This window comes from Hemiscyllium ocellatum, chromosome 29, assembly GCF_020745735.1.
Source record: "Hemiscyllium ocellatum isolate sHemOce1 chromosome 29, sHemOce1.pat.X.cur, whole genome shotgun sequence".
In the NCBI taxonomy this organism is placed as follows: Eukaryota; Metazoa; Chordata; class Chondrichthyes; order Orectolobiformes; family Hemiscylliidae; genus Hemiscyllium; species Hemiscyllium ocellatum.
This window is the reverse complement of record NC_083429.1, coordinates 15156506-15181552: the sequence shown is the minus strand read 5'-3', so window position 1 is coordinate 15181552 and position 25047 is coordinate 15156506. Positions and strand designations below refer to the sequence as shown.

Here is a 25047-nt window from a genome sequence, read left to right as displayed (position 1 = left end):
TCTGCAATGGCCATAATATCATAGTCCCATGTACTGTTCCAAGCTCTAAGCTAATCTGCCTTACCTATAATACTCCTTGAATCAAACACACTTCTACTCATTAGTATCATTATGTTCATTTACTTGTCTCTGCCTATCCTTCCTTTCTGACTTACTGGTCTTAACATTTACCTTCCCCTCAATACCGCCACTTCTTACTTGCTGCTCTGGTTCCCAGCCCCCTGCCACTCTTGTTTAAACCCTCCTGAGCAGTACTAGAGAACCTTATTTCAGGGATGCTAGTTCCCCTCCTATTGAAGTGTATACCAGCGTTGAACTCTTATTCTAAGGTGCACACAATTACAAGTTGGAACACAGTCCAGGATGCCAAGTTTTTAAAAATTCATTTTGTGGGATGAAGACATTGCTGGCTGGCCAGTATTTATTGTCCATCACTAATTACCCTTAAGAAGGTGCTGGTGACCTGCCATCTGAACTATTGCAAGTCCACCTGCTGTGGGTTGACCCAAATTGCTTTTGGGAGGGCATGCCAGGATTTTGGACCCACAGACAGCGAATGAATGGCAATATATTTCCAAGTCAGGATGGTGAGTGGTTTGGAGGGGAACTTGAAGATGGTGGTATTCCCATATATCTGCAGTAATTCACCAAAGATCCTTGGACAGTACCTTTCAAATCCATGACCAATTCCATCTAGAAGGACAAGGGCAGCATCCTTGGTGAGGGAATGGATGCTTGTGGATGTTGCGCCAATCAAGTGGGCTGATTGTCCTGGATAGTGTCAAGCTTTTTGAGTATTTTGGAACAGCATTCATCCAGGCAAATGGAGAGTACTCCATCATACTCCTGACTTATGCCCTTGGAGATGGTGGACAGGCTTTGAGGAGTCAGGAGGTGAGTTACCTACTGCAGTACTCCTAGCCTCTGACCTGCTATTGCAGCCATTGTGTTTATGCGGTGAGCCCAGTTGAGTTTCTGGTCAATGATAACCCCCAGGATGTTGTTAAAGGAGGATTTGGTGATGGTAACATCATTAAGTGTCAAGGGCTGGTGCTTTGCTTCTTATTGGTGATGGCCATAGCCTGGCATTTATGTGGTGCGAGCTTTACTTGCCAATTGTCAGGCCAAGACTGGATATTATCCAGATGTTGTTGCATTGAAACATGGGCTGCTTCTGTATCTGAGGAGTCATAGAGGCATAGAGATGTACAGCACGGAAACAAACCCTTCCATGCTGAGCAGATATCCCAACCTGTCCATGCTGAGCAGATATCCCAACCCAATCTAATCCCACCTGCTAGCACCTGACCCATATCCCTCCAAACCCTTCCTATTCATATACCCATCCACATGCTTCTTAAATGTTGCAATTGTACCAGCCTTCACCACTTCCTCTGGCAGCTCATTCCATGCATGCACCACCCTCTGCATGAAAAAGTTGCCCCTTAGGTCTCTTTTATATCTTTCCCCTCTCACCGTAAACCTATGCTGTCCAGAACATATAGAACATAGAACATAGAACGTTTACAGTGCAGTACAGGCCCTTCGGCCCTTGATGTTGCGCTGACTTGTCATACCAATCTGAAGCCCATCAAACCTGCACTATTCCATGTACATCCATATGCTTGTACAATAATGACTTAAATGTACTTAAAGTTGGCGAAGCTACTACCATTGCAGGCAAAGCATTCCATACCCTTACTACTTTCTGAGTAAAGAAACTACCTCTGACATCTGTCCTATATCCATCACCCCTCAATTTAAAGCTATGCCCCCTCATGCTCGCCATCATCGTTCTTGGAAAAAGACTCTCCCAGTCCTAACCCTCTGATTATCTTATATGTCTCTATTAAGTCACCTCTCAACCTTCTTCTCGCTAACGAAAACAGCCTCAAGTCCCTCAGCCTTTCCTCGTAAGACCTTCCCTCCATACCAGGCAACATCTCAGTAAATCTCCTCTGAACCCTTTCCAAAGCTTCCACATCCTTCTTATAATGCGGTGACCAGAACTGTACGCAATACTCCAAGTGCAGCAGAGTCTTGTACAGCTGCAGCATAACCCCACGGTTCGGGAATTCGATCCCTCTGTTAATAAAAGCAAAAACACTGTATGCCTTCTTAACAACCCTGTCAACATGGTTGGCAACTTTCAAGGATCTGTGCACCTGAACACTGAGATCTCTCTGCTCATCTACACTACCAAGAATCTTACCATTAGTCCAGTACTTTGCATTTCGGTTACTCCGACCTCACACTTGTCCGCATTAAACTCCAGTTGCCACCTCTCAGCCCAGCTCTGCATCTTATCTATATCTCTCTGTAACCTACAACATCTTTCGTCACTATCCAAAACTTCACCGACTTTAGTGTCGTCTGCAAATTTACTAACCCACTTTTCTAAGCCCTCATCCAGGTTGTTTATAAAAATGACGAACAGCAGTGGACCCAACACCGGCCGTTGCGGTACATCACTGGTAATTGGACTCCAGGATGAACATTTACCAGCAACCACCACCCTCTGTCTTCTTTCAGCAAGCCAATTACTGATCCAAACTGCTATATCTCCCACAATCCCACTCTTCCGCATTTTGTACAACAGCCTACTGTGGGGAACCTGACCGAATGCCTTGCTGAAATCCATATATACCACATCAACCGGTTTTACTCTCAACTACCTGTTTGGTCACCTTCTCAAAGAACTCAATAAGGTTTGTGAGGCATGACCTACCCTTCACAAAACTGTGCTGACTATCCCTAATCAAATACCTTTCTAGATGATTATAAATCCAATCTCTTATAACTTCTTCCAACACTGTACCAACAACTGAAGTAAGGCTCACTGGTCTATAATTACTAGGATTGTCTCTACTCCCCTTCTTGAACAGGGGAACCACATTTGCTATCCTCCAGTCTTCTGGCATTATTCCTGTAGACAATGACAATTTAAAGATCAATGCCAAAGGCTCGACAATCTCCTCCCTGGCTTCCCAGAGGATCCTAGGATAAATCTCATCCGGCCCAGAGGACTTATCTATTTTCACACTCTGCAGGATTTCTAATACCTCTTCCTTGTGAACCTCAATCATACCTAATCTAGAAGCCTGTATCTCAGTATTCTCCTTGACCACATTGTCATTTTCTAGAGTGAATACTGTCAAAAAAATATTCATTTAGTGCTTCCCCTATCTCCTCTGATTGCATACACAACGTCCCACTACTATCCTTGATTGGCCCTAATCTTACTCTCGTTATTCTTTTATTCCTTAAGTACCTATAGAAAGCCTTAGGGTTTACCCTAATCCTATCCAACAACAACTTCTCATGTCTCCTCCTGGCTCTTCTGAACTCTCTCTTTAGGTCTTTCCTGGCTATATTGTAACCCTCAAGCGCCCTAACTGAGCCTTCACATCTCTTCCTAACATAAGCTTTCTTCTTCCTCTTGACCAGAGATTCCCTTCCTTCATAAACCACAGCTCCCGTGCTCTACACCTTCCTCCCTGCCTGACAGGTACATACTTATCTAGGACACACAGTAGCTTTTCCTTGAATAAGCTCCACATTTCTAATGTGCCCATCCCCTGCAGTTTCCTTCCCCATCCTATGCTTCCTAAATCTTGCCTAATTACATCGTAATTGCCTTTCCCCCAGCTGTAACTCTTGCCCAGTGGTATACACCTATCCCTTTCTATCACTAAAGTAAACATAACAGAGTTGTGATCGCTATCACCAAAGTGCTCACCTACTTCCAAATCTAACACCTGGCCAGGCTCATTACCCAGTACCAACTCTAATGTGGCTTCGCCCCTTGTTGGCCTGTCTATACTGTGTCAGGAAGCCCTCCTACACACACTGGACAAAAACTGACTCATCTATAATCCTCATACTATCGTGTTCCCAGTCAATATTTGGAAAGTTGAAGGCCCCCAGGACAACTACCCTGTCCCTCTCAGTCCTGTCGAGGATCATCTTTGCTATCCTTTCCTCTACATCTCTGGAATTATCCGGAGGCCTATAGAAAACCCCCAACAGGGTGATCTCTCCTTTCCTGCTTCTAACATCAGCTCATACTACCTCAGTTGATGAGTCCCCAAACACCCTTTATGCAACTGTAATACTGTCCTTGACCAACAATGCCACACCTCTCCCTCTTTTACCATCTTCCCTGTTCTTGCTGAAACATCTACATCTTGTCCCTGCTTTAACCATGTCTCCGAAATGGCCACAACATCTAGTTCTGGACTCCCCCAGGGAAAGTACTTTGTCTATTTACCCTATCCATACCCCTCATAATTTTGTAAACCTCTATCAGGTCACCCTTCAGCCTCTGATGCTCCAGGAAAAACAGCCCCAGCCTGTTCAGCCTCTCCTTATAGCTCAAATCCTCCAACTCTGGCAACATCCTTGTAAATCTTTTCTGAACCCTTTCAAGTTTCACAACATCTTTCTGATAGGAAGAAGACCAGAATTGCATGCAATATTCCACAGTGGCCTAACCAATGTCCTGTACAGCCGCAACATGACTTCCCAACCCCTGTACTCAATACTCTGACTAATAAAGGAAAGCATACCAAACACCTTCTTCACTATCCTATCTACCCGCAACTCCACTTTCAAGGAGCTATGAACTTGCACTCCAAGGTCTCTCTTCAGCAACACTCCCTAGGTACTGTCAAAATTGGCCTTTCTCCAATTTAGCACTTCAACTTTTTGATCTGGTCTAATCTTTTCCATCACTATTTTAAATCTAATAGAATTATGGTCACCGGCCCCAAAGTGCTCCCCCACTGACACCTCAGTCGCCTACCCTGCCTTATTTCTCAAAAGTAAATCAAGTTTTGTAACTTCTCTCGTAGTTACATCCACATACTGAAACAGAAAATGTTCTTGTGCACACTTAACAAACTCCTCTCCATCTAAACCCTTCACACTATGGCAGTCCCAGTCTATGTTTGGAGAGTTAAAATCCCCTATCATAACCAACATATTATTCTTACAGATAGCTGAGCTCTCTTTACAAATTTGTTTCTCAATTTCCCTCTGACTATTAGATTAGATTAGATTAGATTAGACTTAGATTAGACTTACAGTGTGGAAACAGGCCCATCGGCCCAACAAGTCCACACCGACCCGCCGAAGCGCAACCCACCCATACCCCTACATTTACCCCTTACCTAACACTACGGGCAATTTAGCTTGGTCAATTCACCTGACCCGCACATCTTTGGACTGTGGGAGGAAACCGGAGCACCCGGAGGAAACCCACGCAGACACGGGGAGAACGTGCAAACTCCACACAGTCAGTCGCCTGAGTCGGGAACTGAACCCGGGTCTACAGGCGCTGTGAGGCAGCAGTGCTAACCACTGTGCCACCGTGCCGCCCAAAGGGGGTCTAAAATACAATCCCTATAAGGTGATCATTCATTTCTTATTTCTCATTTCTTATTTCTCAGTTCCAGTCGCGAATTATGCTAAACATTGTGCAATTATCGATGGACATTCCCACTTCTGACCTTATGACAGAGAGAAAGTCATTGATTAAGCAGCTGAAGCAGATACCTTGTGCCAACCCCACAATGGCAGATACACCACTGATGGTGCTACCACTGGAAGAGTCCATTCTGGCTTTAAACCTTCTGGACACCTTGCCATCACTGCTGACAATATCAGACTGTGGACACAAAATGATCCCATCCTAACAAAATTAAAACAGTTGGTGATGAAGGGGGTAACAAAAGCGTGATCACAAGAACTGATACCTTTCTGGATATGTCAAGACTGGATCAATATACAAGATAGCATATTATTATGGGGAGCAAGAATGATTGACCTGAGCAAAGATCACTGCCAGATACTGGCTGTACTCCACCAAAGTCATTCAAAATGAAGCTGTTGGTGAGACATTACATCTGGTGGCCAGATTGGATGGTGACATAGCTGCATGGGTGGGGCAATACCTAGACCGCCAGCAAAGAAACTCTGCACTCAGTTACACATTGATTCGGCCAGTCCTTTCACAGGGTGTAGGTTTATGTGGATGCCTGTTCAAAGTGGTTGAACTGGGTTAATTCATCAAACACGGAGACAATGACTGAAACGTTGTGAACATCATTTGCAATACACAGATTCCTGGAGGTGTTGGTCACAGACAACAGGCCATCATTTACCAGCACGGACTGCAAGTATTTCCTGAATTTGAATGGCATTTAACATGTGAGGACAGCTCCCTATCATTCGTTACTCAATGGTCTGATGGGAAGAGCAGTCAAAATTTTGAAGGCAGACTTAAAGAAACAGCCTACGACTTACTAGGTCCTGTTTGATTGTAGGGCCACTATTATACAACTACAGGGTACAGCTCCAGCAGAGTTGCTGATGGGGAGAAGACTCTGCATCTTGTTAAACCCAATCTGATCTGATCTGATCTGATCAATTTTATCACAGACTGGGTGTATTACATTATAGGCTGCACCTGCTAGATTTGTGAATTTTAGATGCTGTTGGACTTCTTAGATCATTTGGCTTAAGGTAGAATTTATTTTCTTCATTCTTTCACAGGCTATGGGCATCACTGTGAAGCACAGTATTTATTGCCCATTCCTAACTGCCGTTAAACTGAATCGCTATGTCAGAGGGCAGTTAAGAGTCAACCATATCACTCTGGGTCTATAGACACACGTGGGTAGACTAAGCAAGGACGGCAATTTCCTTCTCTAAAGAATATCAGTGAAGCCAGATGGGTGTTTATGACAATCTGAGATATTAAACGTGAGACCAGCCCTTTAACATTCTAGATTTACTATTCAGTGAGGAGAAAGTGAGGACTGCAGATGCTGGAGATCAGAGCTGAAAATGTGTTGCTGGAAAAGCGCAGCAGGTTAGGCAGCATCCAAGGAGCAGGAGAATCGACGTTTCGGGCATGAGCCCTTCTTCAGGAATGAGGAAAGTGTGCCCAGCAGGATAAGATAAAAGGTAGGGAGGAGGGACTTGGGGGAGGGGCGTTGGAAATGCGATAGGTGGAAGGAGGTTAAGGTGAGGGTGATAGGCTGGAGACAACTTAATTCCACCAGCTGCTGTGGCAGGATTTTAACCCATGTCTCTACAACTTTATCCTGGGCCTCTGGATTACTAGTCTGGTGACATTGCAACTAAGCCATCATTTCCCAACTCGCATGAATCTGGGACTGGCAGGCAGATGTGCTACGACAAACATTACTTTAACCTGGCTCAACCTTTCTCTTCTTTCATAGATTGAACACCTATCAGGGCATTATCCCTAATATCTCCATGTGCTACAGCTTGACAGATGGGTCATGAATATGCATAGATTCCAACGTTCAATCTTTCCGTAGTCTCTGTGGCCTTGTCTCGCCTCTCACTTTCCATCCATCTGATCATGCAATTTAGGACACACTTGCCCTTCCATCTAGCTCAAATATGTTGCTTGCCCAGTCACATTTAGCTATTCTTATACACTCTCACGTCTCTGGCCAAATTTCTTTTCTCCTGTGCTCGAGGCACTGCTAGTCAAACTCCAGTTTTCCTCCACTGTCTCTCCAGCCACTTACAGTTTTACAATCGGGTTGGAAATTTCGTTCAATCCCTGTCTGAGCTCACTGTAGTGAGAGGCCTGTTTAATACAATGTGTGGTACATTCCAGATTGCTGTCAGCTCAGAGGAAGCTTTGATGCAAACAATTCTGCTCTCTCTACATATGCAGCCTGACCTGTCGAGTATTGACAACACATTTTATTCTTTTTACAGATTTGCAACACTTATAATGTATTAGTTTTTTTCAACATGCTTACATCTTGCAGCACCATTTGAAAAGTCTTGAAATATGCTTGGTGTAGGGCTTCATCCTGAATTCTCTGGTTTCTCAGTGCACTCAATCTGGCTTCAATTCTGCTCAAGTAACAACTGCTTTGATGTGGTGTTGCCTGCAGCCATTGGGCAGAACCAATTTGGGTTTATTTGTGAATACTACATTTACTATAAGCTGAATATGCAACAGGGAGCTGGGTTGCTCCAGAAATAGCTACATGCTCCAAATTGCCTTAAAGATCTTCTAGTGAAGTCTCTAATCTGATAGCATTACTCTGTGTTTAGGGTTGGGTTGGTCTGGTCAAGATTACGTATCTTTGGTCAGCAAAGAATGTAGCATCTGTTTCTCCTTCTCATTTACTGTAGTCACTTCCACTATATGACAAGGTTTTTGGTTCCCTGGCACTGTGAAGTTTGTAATTAGTTCTGGCCCAGCCCCTGTTCCTATATAATCTCCCAATATAGTCAGATTCCATCAGTTCCAAGGCTTTACTGCAGCTCTCCTCTTACATGTGCTCAAATCATCGATTTCATGCTTTCATGTTCTCTATTTTACTTTAAACAAAGTTCCCTGAATTAGTATTGTCCTTGATTTTTTTTGGTTCCTGTGGCACTTTCATTCCTTTAGTTAAATTCTGTTGTAGTCTTCCTTTCCTTTTTGTGTCTGTATTGCTTGTACCTCCAAATATCTATTGTCATTTCCACTCTCAGTCAGAATGTCTATTGCCAGTATAGCAACAGAGTTTATCTTATCTGACTCTCTAATCCGGGAACCAAAGGATTCAAGAGCCAAGGGCTTACGCTTAGAACTGGCCACAGATCGAATTATTAAATTTATCTCCGTGGGACTCCCTCTTCTCCTGGTCTCAGCCGCACTGGCAAAAGAAATCTCTCTCAGTAAGTTTTATTATTCTCAATTTCATTTGCTTTAAAATTGATCACTGAATGGTTAAGTTTTTGAAGATTAATTATTTAGATAACAGATCATTCATGCATTACAGATAGTTCATGCTTTCTGAATAATGGTTAGTTAAGAACTGATTCTGATTATTTAATACATTGTTAATGATCCATGAACAATTAGATAATGCATAGTTGATGGTTAGTTTATGCTAGGTTAATATATATGCATGCTGAATAATATCTAATAATCAGAACATGTTTTTCATTAGCCAATAAGCTGTTTAATGAAAAATGGGGAAGTAGGATTGTCAGAACAAGAGTAGGCAATTTGTACAAGGTCATATCGTGCAGTGGGTAGCATCCCCACTTCTCAACTTAAAGGTCTGGGCTTGAGTCTCATTCCAGGATTTGATGTTAAGGAAAGTATGTTAATAAAGTGGCTAAACACATTTATTAGTAATCCGTAAATCTTTCCAATCTGCCAAAGGCAAATGGTAAGATCGGAGAGTTTTCTGATCAGCACAACTCTGTGGTAGCTGCAGCACAATAGCTGACCCCCTCTCAAATTAAACAATTCCATTTGCAGATTCTGAGCACGGGCTATAGGATGTAGCAAACTCACTCCAAAGATCTGCCAGGAAGAGAGAGAGGAAATTTAGTCTATTTAGACTTTGTTCTACCTGTTGAAACAATTATTATAACAGCATTTAATTTTGTGCATAATTGTTTATTATGCAATTCCAACCTTTATTTTGAGCTGTCTCCTGATTCAAACAGGGGCTTATCAACCCTGAAGCATGTTTATTCCATTTTATTTCATTTTCTTTGTTCTACATTATTGAATATACTGACCTAATGAAAATCTATGTCAGTCCTGGATGTTTCAATCGACTCTAGTCCTGCAGAGGAAAGAGTTCCAGATTTCAACTATGCTTCATGCAACAATATTTTGGTTTCATTTAACTGAATTTAAATAATTTGTCCTTTAGTTCTGGAGCCCAGCACACCAGGAAATAATGTTCTTACTAAATTCCTCTACTGTTGTAAATACCTCAAGTATTATTCCTACACCTGCAATCTTCTATACTCAAGAGATTACAGATCACATCAGAATAAAACCTTTGTGCATAAACATTATACAGCAAATCTGTGCTGCTGATACCTGCCTTCTCAGGCACAGGGCCTAGACTAAACACAGTCTGATCATTCTTCATTTCTGAATTCTGAGCTCCATGAGTTAACATCCAGCATTTCACTAGTCTTTCTGATTAACTCCTTAGAAGTAACATATAAAATAGATACGAGACTGTTCTGCCATCTAATATTATCGCAGCTGATCTTTTACACCAATTCAATAACATTTTCCCACCACATCTGCATATCTATTGATTCTTATTAGACCCATAAATCCCCATCTTGAATACATTAATGCTAAGCAATCACAATTTTTTTAGGGTTGAGAATTTCAAAGATTAATAATCATCCAAGAGAAGCAATTTTTTTCATCCCTTTCCTTGGAATGACCTCTATATTAATTGGGGAAACATTTTGCAAACGATGTTGATGTGAGATGTGAAAACTTTTCAAAATTCTGCATCTGTGCCTGCTGGTTGGAAGGTTGTGAACTTACACCTGCTGTTTAAAAAAGGAAGGGGTGAGAAAAGTGAACAACAGATCTGTTAGACTGAGACCTGTAATAAGGAAAATACTTGAATCTACTATAAATGATGTGAATACTGAATATTTCAAAGATAATTCAACTCCTCCTCCCAATCTGTCGAGGACATGTAGGTCCTGGGCCTCCTTCACCGCCATCCCCTCACCACATGAGTCTGGAAGAAGAACGCCTCATTTTCCGCCTCGGAACACTTCAACCCCAGGGCATCAATGTGGACTTCAACAGTTTCCTCATTTCCCCTTCCCCCACCTCACCCCAGCTCCAAACTTCCAGCTCAGCACTGTCCCCATGACTTGTCCTACCTGCCTAACTTCTTTCCAACCTATCCACTCCACCCTCACCCCTCCCCCACTCACCTATTGTACTCTATGCTACTTTCTCCCCACCCCCACCCTCCTCTCATTTATCTCTCTACTCTTCAGGCACTCTGCCCATATTCCCGATGAAGGGCTTTTGCCCGAAATGTCGATTTTACTGCTCCTCGGATGCTGCCTGAACTGCTGTGCTTTTCCAGCACAACTCTAATCTAGACTCTGGTTTCCAACATCTGCAGTCATTGTTTTTACCTTTCAAAGATAATTGTCTGACTGGGCAGAACCAACATGAATTTAGGAAGGTGAAATCATATTGACTCTTTTTTGAGGATACTATAGCAGAATTGATAGAGGGTAACCAATGGATGCAGTCGACTGGGATTTTCAGAAGACATTTGATAAAGTTCCTCAGAAGATTATTAAACAGAATTCAGAAGTATGGGACTGGGGGATATGTGCAAGCATGGGTAAAGAATTGGTTGATAGGCAGAAAACAAAGAAGAATAAATGGATCTTTCTTAGGTTGGCAAGTTGTTATCTGTGGGGTCCTGTAAGGATCTGCTCTTGAGCCCCAGCTGGTCACAATTGAAATCAGTGATTTGGAGGTGGAAGATAGTTCTGATTTTTCCAGCTTTGCAGATAATACAAAGTTGGTGGGAATGTTGTAAGGAGGGGGCAAAGCAGCTTTTCCTCAACTGAGTTCTGAGGAAGAGTCACTTGACCCAAAACATTAACTCTGATTTCTCTTTGCAAATGCTGCCAGACCTGCTGAGCTTTACCAGCAATTTCTGTTTTTGTCTCTGATTTACAGCATCCACAGTTCTTTTGGTTTCTATTCAGGAGGTTTAGATTGTTTGAGTGAATGAGCTTGGCAGATGGAAAAGAATGTGAATAAAAGTGAAGGTTTCCACGTTGGTAGGAGAAACTAGGGACAGACAATAAATGTTGGCCAACCAACGATGCCCACATCCCCAAGAGGGAATTACAACCAAAAACAAAGGCTCAGAGGATTCTAAATGCCCATTGCACAGGAGAAGGTGATGGTGAGCTGAGTTCTTGAACTGTTGCAGTCTTTGGGGGGCTGTTAGGGAGGGTGTTCCACATGTTTGATCTACTGACAGTGAAATAATGATAATATTGTTCCAAGTCAGGATGGTATATGACTTGAAGGGGAAATTTACAGGTAGTGGTGTTCTCATGCAGCTGCTACCCTTGTCTTTCTAGCTCCTGGGAATAATGGATTACAAAGGTGCTGTAAAGGAACCTTGGTGAGTTGCTGAGTGCATCTTCTGGTAGTACACATTACTGTCACTGTACATCAGAGGTGAAGGGAGTGAATATTTAACGCACCATTCTTAATTATCTTTCCTTTATCAATGAAAGTTATCAATATCCCTCTCATTGTCTGCTGTTACATCTCTTTTATCCTGACATTCTAAGCTAGTTCCATTATTCACTCATCTCTGTCCACATATTGTTTTAACTATCTCTATCAAGGTTGAAACAGTAGTTTCTGGCTCATACTTCCCATCTCCAAGCTGAATGTGAAATTCTACGATGTTATGAACATTGTCACCTATATAATGAGATTGCTGATTAAGGCTGTCATCACTAGCCCAAGACATTTTCCCCAGGGTGAAAATGGCTATCATGAGGGGGCATAATTTTAAGATGATTGAAGAAAGGTTTAGGGGAGATGTCAGAGGTCAGTTCTTTACACAGAGAGTGGTGGGTGCATGGAATGCACTGCCAGCAGTGGTAGTAGAGTCAAATACATTAGGGACATTAAAGCGACTCTTACATATGCAGATTGAAGTTAGTACAATGAAGTGTATGTAGGTTAGTCTAATCTTAGAATAGGATAAAAAGCAGGCACAACATCGAGTGCCAAAAGGCCTGTAGTGTGCTGTCTGGTTCTACGTTCTAGTCAAAAATAGCCCCTCTCTGGTTGGTTTGCTTGCATAATGCTCTAAAGAATTGTTTGAATACATTATGTGAACTCACTTTCCAGACTACCTTTGTCGATCAGATCTGCCCAAACTATCTTTAATCTGAAAAGATTAGTAAACAATGGTTATTTCATACCATTTTTCATTCCCTTTTTATTTCTTCCTGTATACTCTGGCAAAATGTAATTACTTTCAGGTAGCCTATGAACTACTCCTTCTTACTTCCTCCCTCAAGTGACTTCTTTACTATCTCACTGCTTATCTGTACCAAAACGGATTCTACACCTTGTTCATTCAAATGGCAGGCTATCACTCACTACTGGACTATCATTGATTAACAAAGCTTTCCCACCAACTATTCCTAACTTCCCATTATTGTGAAATATCAAATACCCTTCAATGTTCAGGTCTTGACTTTGATCACATATCCAGATTTAGACGATTTAACTCTGCTTTTTTAAAAACCATTTTTACAATCCTATTTGCTGTGCATTCTTAGGTTTTGTGCCCCATTCATTCTGGCACCGTCTGCTTTATTTGACATAAATCCCATATTTGATTTTAATTCCTGGCTGGGACACCAACATTGAGTCCATTTCTGGATACATCCCACTCCCAAATCCACTGTCTGCCTGGGGAGAAGTAATCACAGTCCTCAAACCTCACAGAGACAGACTGCTATTTGGTCGGAGGACAGAATCCTATTTATACATGTCAATTGGCCATTAATAAACTATTATTTGACTGATGATGACCAATAAGATGCATCCAGTATGGAAGAAGTTGTAACCTGGTATTCAAAGTAAGATGGAGGGAGGGTCTTTCCATTTCAGCAATGTTAAAAAATTTTAAAATACGAAATGGCCACGGCTACAGAGCCTTAATTAAGGAAGGTAAATGCCTCAGTAGGGCATCTTTTTGCAACAGTTTTCGCCAAGACGATTTTGGCCAGATTGTGGAGGGCGCAGGCTATGGAGAGTTTACTTGGAACCTACCTACCAAACACTCAATCTGCTGCTAGAAGGGCAGCATGGTGGCTCAGTGGTTAGCACTTTTGCCTCACAGCACCAGGGACCCGGGTTTAATTCCCACCTCAGGCGACTGTCTGTGTGGAGTTTGCACATTCTCCCTGTGTCTGCGTGGGTTTCCTCCAGGTGCTCCGATTTCCTCCCACAGTCCAAAGATGTGCAAGTCAGGTGAATTGGCCATGCTAAATTGCCCATAGTGTCATGGGTATTTGAGTCAGGGGTAAATATAGGGTCGGGGAGTGGATCTGGTTGGGTTACACTTTGGAGAGTCGGTGTGGACTGGTTGGGCCGAAGGGCCTATTTCCATACTGTAGGGAATCTTAAAAAAAAACATGCAGCTGTTCATGCTGGAAACTTTCAGATAATCTCTAATTACTGGCCATTACCTTATCTTAATTGGCTACATATGCATAGGTAACCCCTTGATCCTGCCTGTGGAAAAATGGATCAGGGATGAGATGGTGCCTATAACCCATCAATCTGGATAGAAGTACCTACCCACCCCCATTCACCCCCACATTAGAAAATTGCATCCCTTGGCTCACAAAAGGCTTATTAAAATTTTCAGCCTACATCTCAGTGTGAAAACATTTCTACAAATTGTCCTTTCTGTTATATGCTTCAATTGTGGCTTATCCACAAGTTTCACAATTATTAAACACCAACAAGTACACATATGCAGGAACACAATGCCAGGTGGAAAAGAAGATAGGCAGGTAGGACAAGTCATGAGGACAGTGCTGAGCTGGAAGTTTGGAACTGGGGTGAGGTGGGAGAAGGGGAAATGAGGAAACTGTTGAAGTCCACATTGATGCCCTGGGGTTGAAGTGTTTCGAGGCGGAAAATGAGGCGTTCTTCCTCCAGACGTCGGGTGGTGAGGGAACGGCGGTGAAGGAGGCCCAGGATCTCCATGTCCTCGACAGAGTGGGAGGGGGAGTTGAAATGCTGGGCCACAGGGTGGTGTGATTGATTGATGCGGGTGTCCCAAAGATGTTCCCTAAAGCGCTCTGCTCAGAGGCGTCCAGTCTCCCCAATGTAGAGGAGACCGCATTGGGAGCAACGGATGCAATAAATGACATTGGTGGATGTGGAAGGCTCCTTTAGAGCCTTGGATGGATGCGAGGGAGGAGGTGTGGGCACAGGTTTTGCAATTCCTGCGGTGGCAGGGGAAGATGCCAGGACGGGAGGCTGTGTTGTAGGGGGCGTGGACCTGACCAGGTGGTCAAGGAGGGAATGGTCTTTTCAGAAGATGGAAAGGGGTGGGGAGGAAAATATATCCCTGGGGGTGGGGTCCTTTTGGAGGTGGCGGAAATGTCGGCGAATGATTTGGTTTATGCAAAGGTTTGTAGGGTGGAAGGTGAGCACCAGGGGCGTTCTGTCCTTGTTACAGTTGGAGGGGTGGGGTCTGAGGGCGAAGGTGCGGGATGTGGACGAGAGGACATCTTTAACCATATGGGAAGGGAAATTGCGGTCTCTAAAGTAGGAGGCCATCTGGTGTGTTCTGTGGTGGAACTGGTCCTCCTGGGAGCAGATACGGCAGAGGCGGAGGAATTGGGAATACGGGATGGCATTTTTGCAGGAGGTAGAGTGGGAAGAGGTGTAATCCAGGTTGCTGTGGGAGTCAGTGGGTTTGTAAAAACTGTTGGTTGTCATTAATGGAGATGGGGAGGCCTAGGAAATTAGCCTGGGCTTCTGGATTACTAGTTCAGTGACTACCACTATGCTCCCATCTCCCCTTACAGATAATTACTTCATTTAAAACCCAATGGAATTTGCATTTTCTAACAACATCCCGCCCTTGCAATGCAATATGATATCTGAATGGAAAGGGTGACTGCGTACTACCATAACTGATTAGTAATACACCATTTGTGGTCTTGTCTTGTGCTCTAGCAGATGTGGGCGGCACGGTGGTTAGCACTGCTGCCTCACAGCGCCTGGAGACCCGGGTTCAGTTCCCGACTCAGGTGACTGACTGTGTGGAGTTTGCACGTTCTCCCCGTGTCTGCGTGGGTTTCCTCCGGGTGCTCCGGTTTCCTCCCACAGTCCAAAGATGTGCGGGTCAGGTGAATTGGCCAATCTAAATTGCCCATAGTGGTAAGGGGTAAGGGATAATGTAGGGGTATGGGTGGGTTGCGCTTCGGCGGGTCGGTGTGGACTTGTTGGGCCGAAGGGCCTGTTTCCACACTGTAAGTAATCTAATGTGTGAAATGTTGGTCTGAAATAACTGCAAAAATCAGGAATCTTATAGCCAGATTCAGAAAGAAGAAATGCAAATGAAAATGATATTTTCACTGTCTATTTTTCAGAATCACAAATCACCTGTTTTCCTCCCAGTAATTTCTCGCTGAAACAGGCCACATATGTGGATTTGTACTGCTGGGAGACCCTCCTCCACCATCATCTTCAAACAAGTGGCAGTTTGCAGGCATCACTCTGGATTCACAAGGTACTGAAAACTCGGGCTCAGTCATAATCCTTTACCAACACTACACACAAGAATGAATTAGAACAGTACAACTTTGTAAATTGAGGGGTCATTTTGGCAAAAGGGTGAAAAACAAGTGCCAATTGATTGCTACCCTAATTAAACATGTCTGTTTGAAAGTCTGGATTTAATATGCAGCTTTTACTCTACTTAGAGAATGTCACGATTACATTTCATTTGAAGATATTAAAAAAGATACTGACTGGCTTAGAACTCTCTCCTGCACTGACCTCAGCATGTGCTTCCTTTGTCTGTTCTTCTCCCTTTTAAAACTGCTGTTGTTTTGACTTTTTTTTCCAAAGTTCCAAAACAATGCATCAGCATGTAAAACAGGAATTGCTGCTCCTGGAATTCGAGGAAATTACCTCCAACACCTAAAGTACCTCAAAAAAGATATTTCTGGTCTCCTTCCTATCACAAAGATGTTGTGAAACTTGAAAGGGTTCAGAAAGGATTTAAAGGATGTTGCCAGAGTTGGGGGATTTGAGCTATAGCAAGAGGCTGAACAGGCTGGGGCTTTTTTCCCTGGAGCGTCGGAGGCTGAGGAATGACCTTACAGAGGTTTACAAAATTATGAGGGGCATAGATAGGATAAATAGACAAAGTCTTTTCCCTGGGGTCAGGGAGTCCAGAAGTAGAGGGCATAGGTTTAGAGTGAACATAGAACATAGAACATAGAAAAATACAGCGCAGTACAGGCCCTTCGGTCCTCAATGTTGCGCCGATCCAAGCCCATCTAACCTACACTAGCCCACTTTCCTCCATATGCCTATCCAATGCCTGTTTAAATGCCCATAAAGAGAGAGAGTCCACCACTGTTACTGGCAGGGCATTCCATGAACTCACGACTCGCTGAGTAATGAATCTACCCCTAACATCTGTCCTATACCGACCACCCCTTAATTTAAAGCAATGCCCCCTCGTAATATCAGACTCCATACGTGGAAAAAGGTTCTCATGGTCAACCCTATCTAAACCCCTAATCATCTTGTACACCTCTATCAAGTCACCCCTAAACCTTCTTTTCTCCAATGAAAACAGCCCCAAGTGCCTCAGCCTTTCCTCATACGATCTTCCTACCATACCAGGCAACATCCTGGTAAACCTCCTCTGCACCCGTTCTAGTGCCTCCACATCCTTCCTATAGGATGGCGACCAAAACTGCACACAATACTCCAGATGCGGCCGCACCAGAGTCTTATACAACTGCAACATGACCTCAGGACTCCGGAACTCAATTCCTCTACTAATTAAAGCCAGTACGCCATATGTCTTCTTCACAGCACTATTTACCTGGGTGGCAACTTTCAGAGATCTGTGTACATGGACACCAAGGTCCCTCTGCTCATCCACACTACCAAGTATCCGGCCATTAGTCCAGAACCCCATCTTTTTGTTACTCTTATCAAAGTGAATCACTTCACGCTTACCTACATTGAACTCCATTTGCCACCTTTCTGCCCAGCTCTGCAGCTTATCTATATCCCGCTGTAACCTGCCACATCCTTCCTCACTGTCAACAACTCCACCGACTTTCGTATCATCCGCAAACTTGCTCACCCAACCTTCTAGCCCCTCCTCCAGGTCATTTATAAAAATGACAAACAGCAATGGTCCCAAAACAGATCCTTGCGGAACACTGCTGGTAACTGCACTTCAAGATGAACCTTTACCATCAACTACTACCCTCTGTCTTCTTCCAGCCAGCCAATTCCTAATCCAAACCTCCAACTCACCCTCAATGCCATACCTCCATATTTTTTGCAGTAGCCTACCATGGGGAACCTTATCAAACACCTTACTAAAATCCATATACACCACATCTATCGCTTTACCCTCATCCACCTCCTTAGTCACCTTCTCAAAGAATTCAATAAGGTTTGTGAGGCATGACCTGCCCTTCACAAAACCATGCTGACTATCCTTGATCACATTATTCCTATCCAGATGTTCATAAATCCTATCCCTTACAATTCTCTCTAAGACTTTGCCCACAACAGAAGTGAGACTCACCGGCCTATAGTTACTAGGGTTATCCCTATTCCCCTTCTGGAACAAGGGAACCACATTTGCTATCCTCCAGTCTTCTGGCACTATTCCTGTAGACACCGAGGACTTAAAAATCAAGGCCAATGACTCTGCAATCTCCTCCCTTGCTTCCCAGAGAATTCTAGGATAAATACCATCAGGCCCAGGGGACTTATCTATTTTCACCCTTTCCAGGATTTCCAACACCTCTTCCCTACATCCCTCAAAGCCATCCATTCTAATTAATTGTGACTCAATATTTACATCGGCAACAATGTCCTGTTCCTGAGTGAATACTGACGAAAAGCATTCATTCAGTGTCTCCCCAATTTCTTTAGCCTCCACACGCAACTTCCCCTACTATCCTTGACTGGACCTATTCCTACCCTAATCATTCTTTTATTCCTGACATACCTATAGAAAGCCTTAGGGTTTTCCCTAATCCTACCAACCAAGGACCTTTCATGTCCCCTCCTTGCTGCTCTTAGCTCTCTCTTTAGATCCTTCCTGGCTACCTTATAACTCTCAATCGCCCCAATTGAACCTTCACGCCTCATCTTTACATAGGCATTCCTTATTAAACCACTGCTCCCTCACACGACCCTTTCCTCCCTGCCTGACAGGTACATACTTATCAAGGACAGTCAATAGTTGCTCCTTGAACAAACTCCACATATCGATTGCATAGGGTGAGAGGGGAAAGATATGAAAGAGACCTAAGGGACAACTTTTTCACACAGAGGGCAGTACGAGTATGGAATGAACTGCCAGAGGAAGTGGTGGAGGCTGGTACAATTGCAACATTTAAAAGGTATTTGGATGGGTATATGAATAGGCAGGGTTTGGAGGGATATGGGCTAGGTGCCGGCAGGTGAGACTAGATTGGGTTGGGATATCTAGTCGGCATGGACGGGTTGGACCGAAAGGTCTATTTCTGTGCTGAACATCTCTATGACTCTATGACTCAAGTGCTGATTAGATGCAGTTCCCGTAACAGTAAATGGGGAGGTGTACCCAGGCATTTCTACTGAAGAAACATTGTACTTTGGTTGACACTCAAAACTTTGAGAGAGAGGGTATCCATGCACATGCACGGGGACACAAATGGACTAGAACAGGAAGGATGTCCTTTATCTCCTGCCTCACTCTCATGGAGCAGTTAGTACTCCAATTTTTTTCTGAAGATCATACCCTAGCAAGATACACATGACCAAGAACAGTCTTTTTTCAGGCAATTCCTCTCAGGTAAAATAATATAGCATTCATTCCCTATGGGTGTAAATCCACAACAAAGTTTTGAAATAATGGCTCAAAAAGTGTTGGATATTTCATAGTGAACATTTAGTATGTTATGGCCTATGCAGAGAGACCTAAACTAGTTCTCGCCACATGGCCAGTTGGTTCAAGTCTGTGCACCTCCTGGCCTCACATTAGAACATAGAACAGTACAGCACAGTACAGGTCCTTTGGCCCTTGACATTGTGCTGACCTTTTATTCTGTTCTAAGATTAAACTAACCTACATATCTTATACTTTACTATCACCATGAGACTGTCCAAGAGTCACTTAAATGTACTTAAGGGGTGGAAGTGGTTGTGGGAGTGGCCATGATGGGGGCAGAAGTGACATCATCAATCAGCGGGGGGTGGCAGCTGCACCAGCTGCACGGCTAATAGAGTCCGAGTGGTTCCAGAGGCCGGGGAAATCTTCTGGAATGTTTGAGGAGCACTGGTTATGGAGGTGGGTAGATAAAAGTTTGTTGTACTTACAGTTTTTGATGTTTGAGATGGGGTTGAAATACTGTTTGTTGACAGTACGAATTTTCCTGAAGATGTAGTACAGAGTGGGTCCTTTGCAATTCTGAGAGAGTGTGGCCCTCAGCTGAGGCAGGGCTGACTGTAGAGAGGTTAGGTGCCAGCGCATTGCTGCAAGCGTGGAGCGGAGGATCTTGAAGGAAAACTGTTGCTAGTGTTCAATGAATTCAATGTTAAATTCAATGAATTTAATACACACTGTGACATTGAATACGTCTTCCATTCCTTCATCTTCCGCCTCTGAACACTTCAACCCCAGGGCATCAATGTGGACTTCAACAGTTTCCTCATTTCCCCTTCCCCCATCTCACCCTAGTTCCAAACTTCCAGCTCAGCACTGTCCCCATGACTTGCCATACCTGCCTATCATCTTTTCCACCTATCCACTCCACCTTCTCCCCGCCCCCGACCCATCACCTTCATCCCCTCCCCCACTCACCTATTGTACTCTATGCTACTTTCTCCCCACCCCCACCCTCCTCTAGCTTATCTCTCCATGCTTCAGGCTCTCTGCCTTTATTCCTGATGAAGGGCTTTTGCCCAAAACATCGATTTTACTGCTCCTCGGATGTTGCCTGAATTGCTGTGCTCTTCCAGTACCACTAATCCAAAAATAGCATTTGCCACCCTCCAATCATCTGCTACTACTCTACTATACAGTGAGGGTGCTAAGATCATCGCCAAAAGCACAGCTTCCTGTAGTAACTTTGGGTATATTCCGCCTGGCCCCGGAAACTTATGTATCTTCATGCTTTTCAAAATTTCCAGCACATCTACCTTCTTAACATAAACCTGCTCGGAATATCAGCCTGTTTCACACTGTTCTCATCAACAAGGTCCCTCTCACTAGTGAATACTGAAGCAATGTATTCATTATGCCCCGCCCCAACCTCCTCAGACTCCAGGAACAAGTTCCCTCCACTATCCTTGATTGGCCCTACCCTCACTCTGGCCATCCTCTTGATCCTGCCCTAAGTGTAGAATGCCTTAGAGTTTTCCTTAATCCTGCTCGCCGAGGCTTTTTCATGCCTCCTTTGAACTCTCCTAAATCCAATCTTCAGTTCCTTCCTGGCTACTTGGTAACTCTCTAAATCCCTTTAGAGGGGTTTGTCATGCCTTATCTCTTTGCAGTCTTCCTACCTCTATTTTTGCCCTGTCTAATTTTTCTTTTCCTTTCTGAAGCAGGGTCATTGGGCCTGAAATGTTAACTCTGCTTTCTGTGCACAGATGCTGCCAGACCTGCTGAATTTTTTCAGCAATTTCAGTTTTTGTTCCTTCTCTTCCTTTATATTGATGCAACTCTTCCCCTTTCTCCACCAAGCCATGAGTTGCACTCTCAGTACTTATTTTATTTCTATTTTAGTTTCTAAAGGCTGTATTTGTAACTTACTGTGCAGCAACTCCAATTATGCATTCTGGGGCATAAGCTATCAACTTTGTAATCAAAGCCAATCAAGAAGCTAGAACGAACAGAGTTGTTGTCTCTGGTTTGTTACCCGTGCCACATGATAGAGACTCGAGGAATAGGGAGAGAGAACAGTTAAATGCGTGGCTACAGGGATGGCGCAGGAGGGAGGGATTCCAGTTTCTGGACAACTGGGGTTCTTTCTGGGGAAGGTGGGACCTCTATAAACAGGATGGTCTACACCTGAACCTGAGGGGCACCAGTATCCTTGGGGGGAGGTTTGCTACTGCTCTTTGGGAGGGTTTAAAGTAACTCTGCAGGGGCATGGGAACCTGGACTGTAGCTTTAGGGTACAGGACCTTGAGTGTAGGGAGGTTAGGAACATGGCATCAATCTCGAAGGAGGGTGCCTGTAAACAGGAAGGTGGCTTGAAGTGTGTATACTTCAATGCCAGAAGTATAAGAAATAAGGTAGGTGAACTTGCAGCGTGGTATGGTACCTGGGACTTCAATGTTGTGGCCATAACAGAGACGTGGGTAGAACAGGGACAGGAATGGCTGTTGCAGGTTCCAGGGTTTAAATGTTTTAGTAGGGTCAGAGATGGGGGTAAAAGAGGGAGAGGTATGGCATTGCTTGTCAAGGATAGTATTACAGCAGTGGAAAGGACGATGGAGGAAGACTTGCCATCTGAGGTAGTTTGGGCTGAGGTTAGAAATAGGAAAGGTGAGGTCACCCTGTTAGGAGTTTTCTACAGGCCTCCTAATAGTCCGAGAGAAGTAGAGGAAAGTATTGCGAGGATGATTCAGGAGAAGCGTGAAAGTAGCAGGGTGGTTGTTATGGGGGACTTTAACTTCCCAGATATTGACTGGGAAAGCTATAGCTCGAGTTCGTTAGATGGGTCGGTGTTTGTCCAATTTGTGCAGGAGGGTTTCCTGACACAATATGTAGACAGGCCAACAAGAGGTGAGGCTATACTGGATTTGGTTCGAGGTAATGAACCAGATCAGGTGTTAGACTTGGAGGTACGTGAGCACTTCGGGGACAGTGACCACAACTCGGTGACTTTTACTCTAGTGATGGAGAGGGATAAGTGTGCACTGCAGGGCAAGAGTTATAGCTGGGGGCAGGGAAATTATGATGCGGTGAGGCATGACTTAGGATGCGCGGATTGGAAAAGTAGGCTTCAAGGGAAGAACACAAATGATATGTGGAGATTGTTCAAGGAACAGCTAATGGGTGTCCTTGATAAGTATGTACCAGTCAGGCATGGAGTAAAGGGTCTTGTGAGGGAGCAGTGGTTTAATAAGGAATTGGAATCCCTTGTGAAAGGGAAGAGGGCGGCCTATGTAAAGATGAGGCGTGAAGGTTCAGTTGGGGCGATTGAGAGTTATAAGGTAGCCAGGAAAGATCTAAAGAGAGAGCTAAGAGCAGTGAAAAGGGGACATGAAAAGTCCTTAGTTGGTAGGATTAGGGAAAACCCAAAGGCTTTCTATAAGTATGTCAGGAATAAAAGGATGACTAGGGTAGGTATCGGTCCAGTCAAGGATAGTAGTGGGAAGTTGTGCGTGGAGGCAGAGGAGATTGGAGAGACACTAAATCAATACTTTTCGTCAGTATTCACTCAGGAACAGGGCACTGTTGCTGATGTGAATATTGAGTCACAAGTGATTAGAATGGATGGCCGTGAGGTATGTAGGGAAGAGGTCTGGGGAATACTGGAAAGGATGAAAAAAGATAAGTCCCCTGGGCCTGATGGCATTTATCCTAGGATCCTCTGGGAAGCTAGGGAGGAGATAGCAGAGCCATTGGCCTTGATTTTTATGTCCTCGTTGTCTACGGGAATAGTGCCAGAAGACTGGAGGATAGCGAATGTGGTCCCCTTGTTCAAGAAGGGGAGTAGGGATAGCCCTAGTAACTATAGGCCAGTGAGTCTCACTTCTGTTGTGGGCAAAGTCTTAGAGAGAATTGTAAGGGATAGGATTTATGAACATCTGGATAGGAATAATGTGATCAAGGATAGTCAGCATGGTTTTGTGAAGGTCAGCAGGTCGTGCCTTACAAACCTTATTGAGTTCTTTGAGAAGGAGACCAAGGAAGTGGACGAGAGTAAAACAGTAGATGTGGTGTATATGGATTTTAGCAAGGCGTTCGATAAGGTACCCCATGGTAGGCTAATGCAAAAACTACGGAGGGTGCATTAGAGGTTTGGATTAGTAATTGGCTGGCTGGAAGGAGACAGAGGGTAGTAGTTGATGGTATAGGTTCATCTTGGAGTGCAGTTACCAGCAGTGTTCCGCAAGGATCTGTTTTGGGACCATTGCTGTTTGTCATTTTTATAAATGACCTAGAGGAGGGGCTTGAAAGCTGGGTGAGCAAGTTTGCGGATGACACGAAAGTCGGTGGAGTTGTGGACAGCGAAGAAGGATGTGGCAGGTTACAGCGGGATATAGATAAGTTGCAGAGCTGGGCAGAAAGGTGGCAAATGGAGTTCAATGTAGGTAAGCGTGAAGTCATTCACTTTGGTAGGAGTAACAAGAAGATGGATTACTGGGCTAATGGTAGGCTACTTGGTAGTGTGGATGAGCAGAGGGATCTTGGTGTCCATGTACACAGATCTCTGAAAGTTGCCACCCAGGTAAATAGTGCTGTGAAGAAGGCATATGGTGTACTGGGCTTTATTGGTAGAGGAATTGAGTTCCGGAGTCCTGGGGTCATGTTGCAGTTGTATAAGACTCTGGTGCGGCCGCATCTGGAGTATTGTGTGCAGTTTTGGTCGCCATACTATAGGAAGGATGTGGAGGCATTTGAATGAGTGCAGAGGAGGTTTACCAGGATGTTGCCTGGCATGGTTAGAAGCTCGTATGAGGAAAGGCTGAGGCACTTGGGGCTGTTCTCATTGGAGAAAAGAAGGTTTAGGGGAGATTTGATAGAGGTGTACAAGATGATTAGGGGTTTAGATAGGGTTGACAGTGAGAACCTTTTTCCGCTAATGGAGTCAGCTGTACTCGGGGACGCAGCTTTAAATTAAGGGGTGGTAGGCATAGGACCGATGTTAGGGGTAGATTCTTTACTCAGCGGGTTATGAGTTCATGGAATGCCCTGCCAGTAGCAGTGGTGGGCTCTCCCTCTTTATGGTCATTTAAGCGGGCATTGGATAAACATATGGAGGTTATTGGGCTAGTGTAGGTTAGGTAGGCTTCGGTCGGCGCAACATCGAGGGCCGAAGGGCCTGTACTGCGCTGTATTTTTCTATGTTCTATGTTCAAAGCATAACTGCATCATATACCTAAAGAAAATCTGATACTGACGTAGATACTGCCTCTTCCCCTTCACCAACACTGGTCATCTGGTCATATGTTTCAGGTATTGCTGTCCTTGGTTGGTCCCACCTTCAATGTTTTTATTGCTCAGGGACTTTCTAATTTGAGCACTCATTTCAAAAAACTTTCATGCTGTTTCTATAATGCTGTCATTGTCTACTAACATTGAAATGCAACCTGTTTTGCAGGTTGTCCTTGGTTGTCCTTGTAGCAGTCCAGTTCATTCCATAACCTTGTAGTTCTACAAGGTGGTCTTTTTCAAGGAGCCATCAATTTAATTTTGCAACCATTGATTATCT

At 44.0% G+C, this 25047-nt stretch overlaps 1 protein-coding gene across 1 annotated transcript in view; it reads left to right on the top strand.

Moving 5' to 3' along the window:
• Nucleotides 1-8537: 8537 nt before the first annotated feature.
• Nucleotides 8538-25047, top strand: part of panx3 (pannexin 3) — a 76640-nt gene continuing 60130 nt past the window's right edge. Inside the window, exons 1-2 of the mRNA XM_060846725.1 lie at nucleotides 8538-8718; nucleotides 16003-16142. Coding sequence (XP_060702708.1) covers nucleotides 8538-8718; nucleotides 16003-16142 — 321 coding nt within the window. The remainder of the gene's footprint in view (nucleotides 8719-16002; nucleotides 16143-25047) is intronic.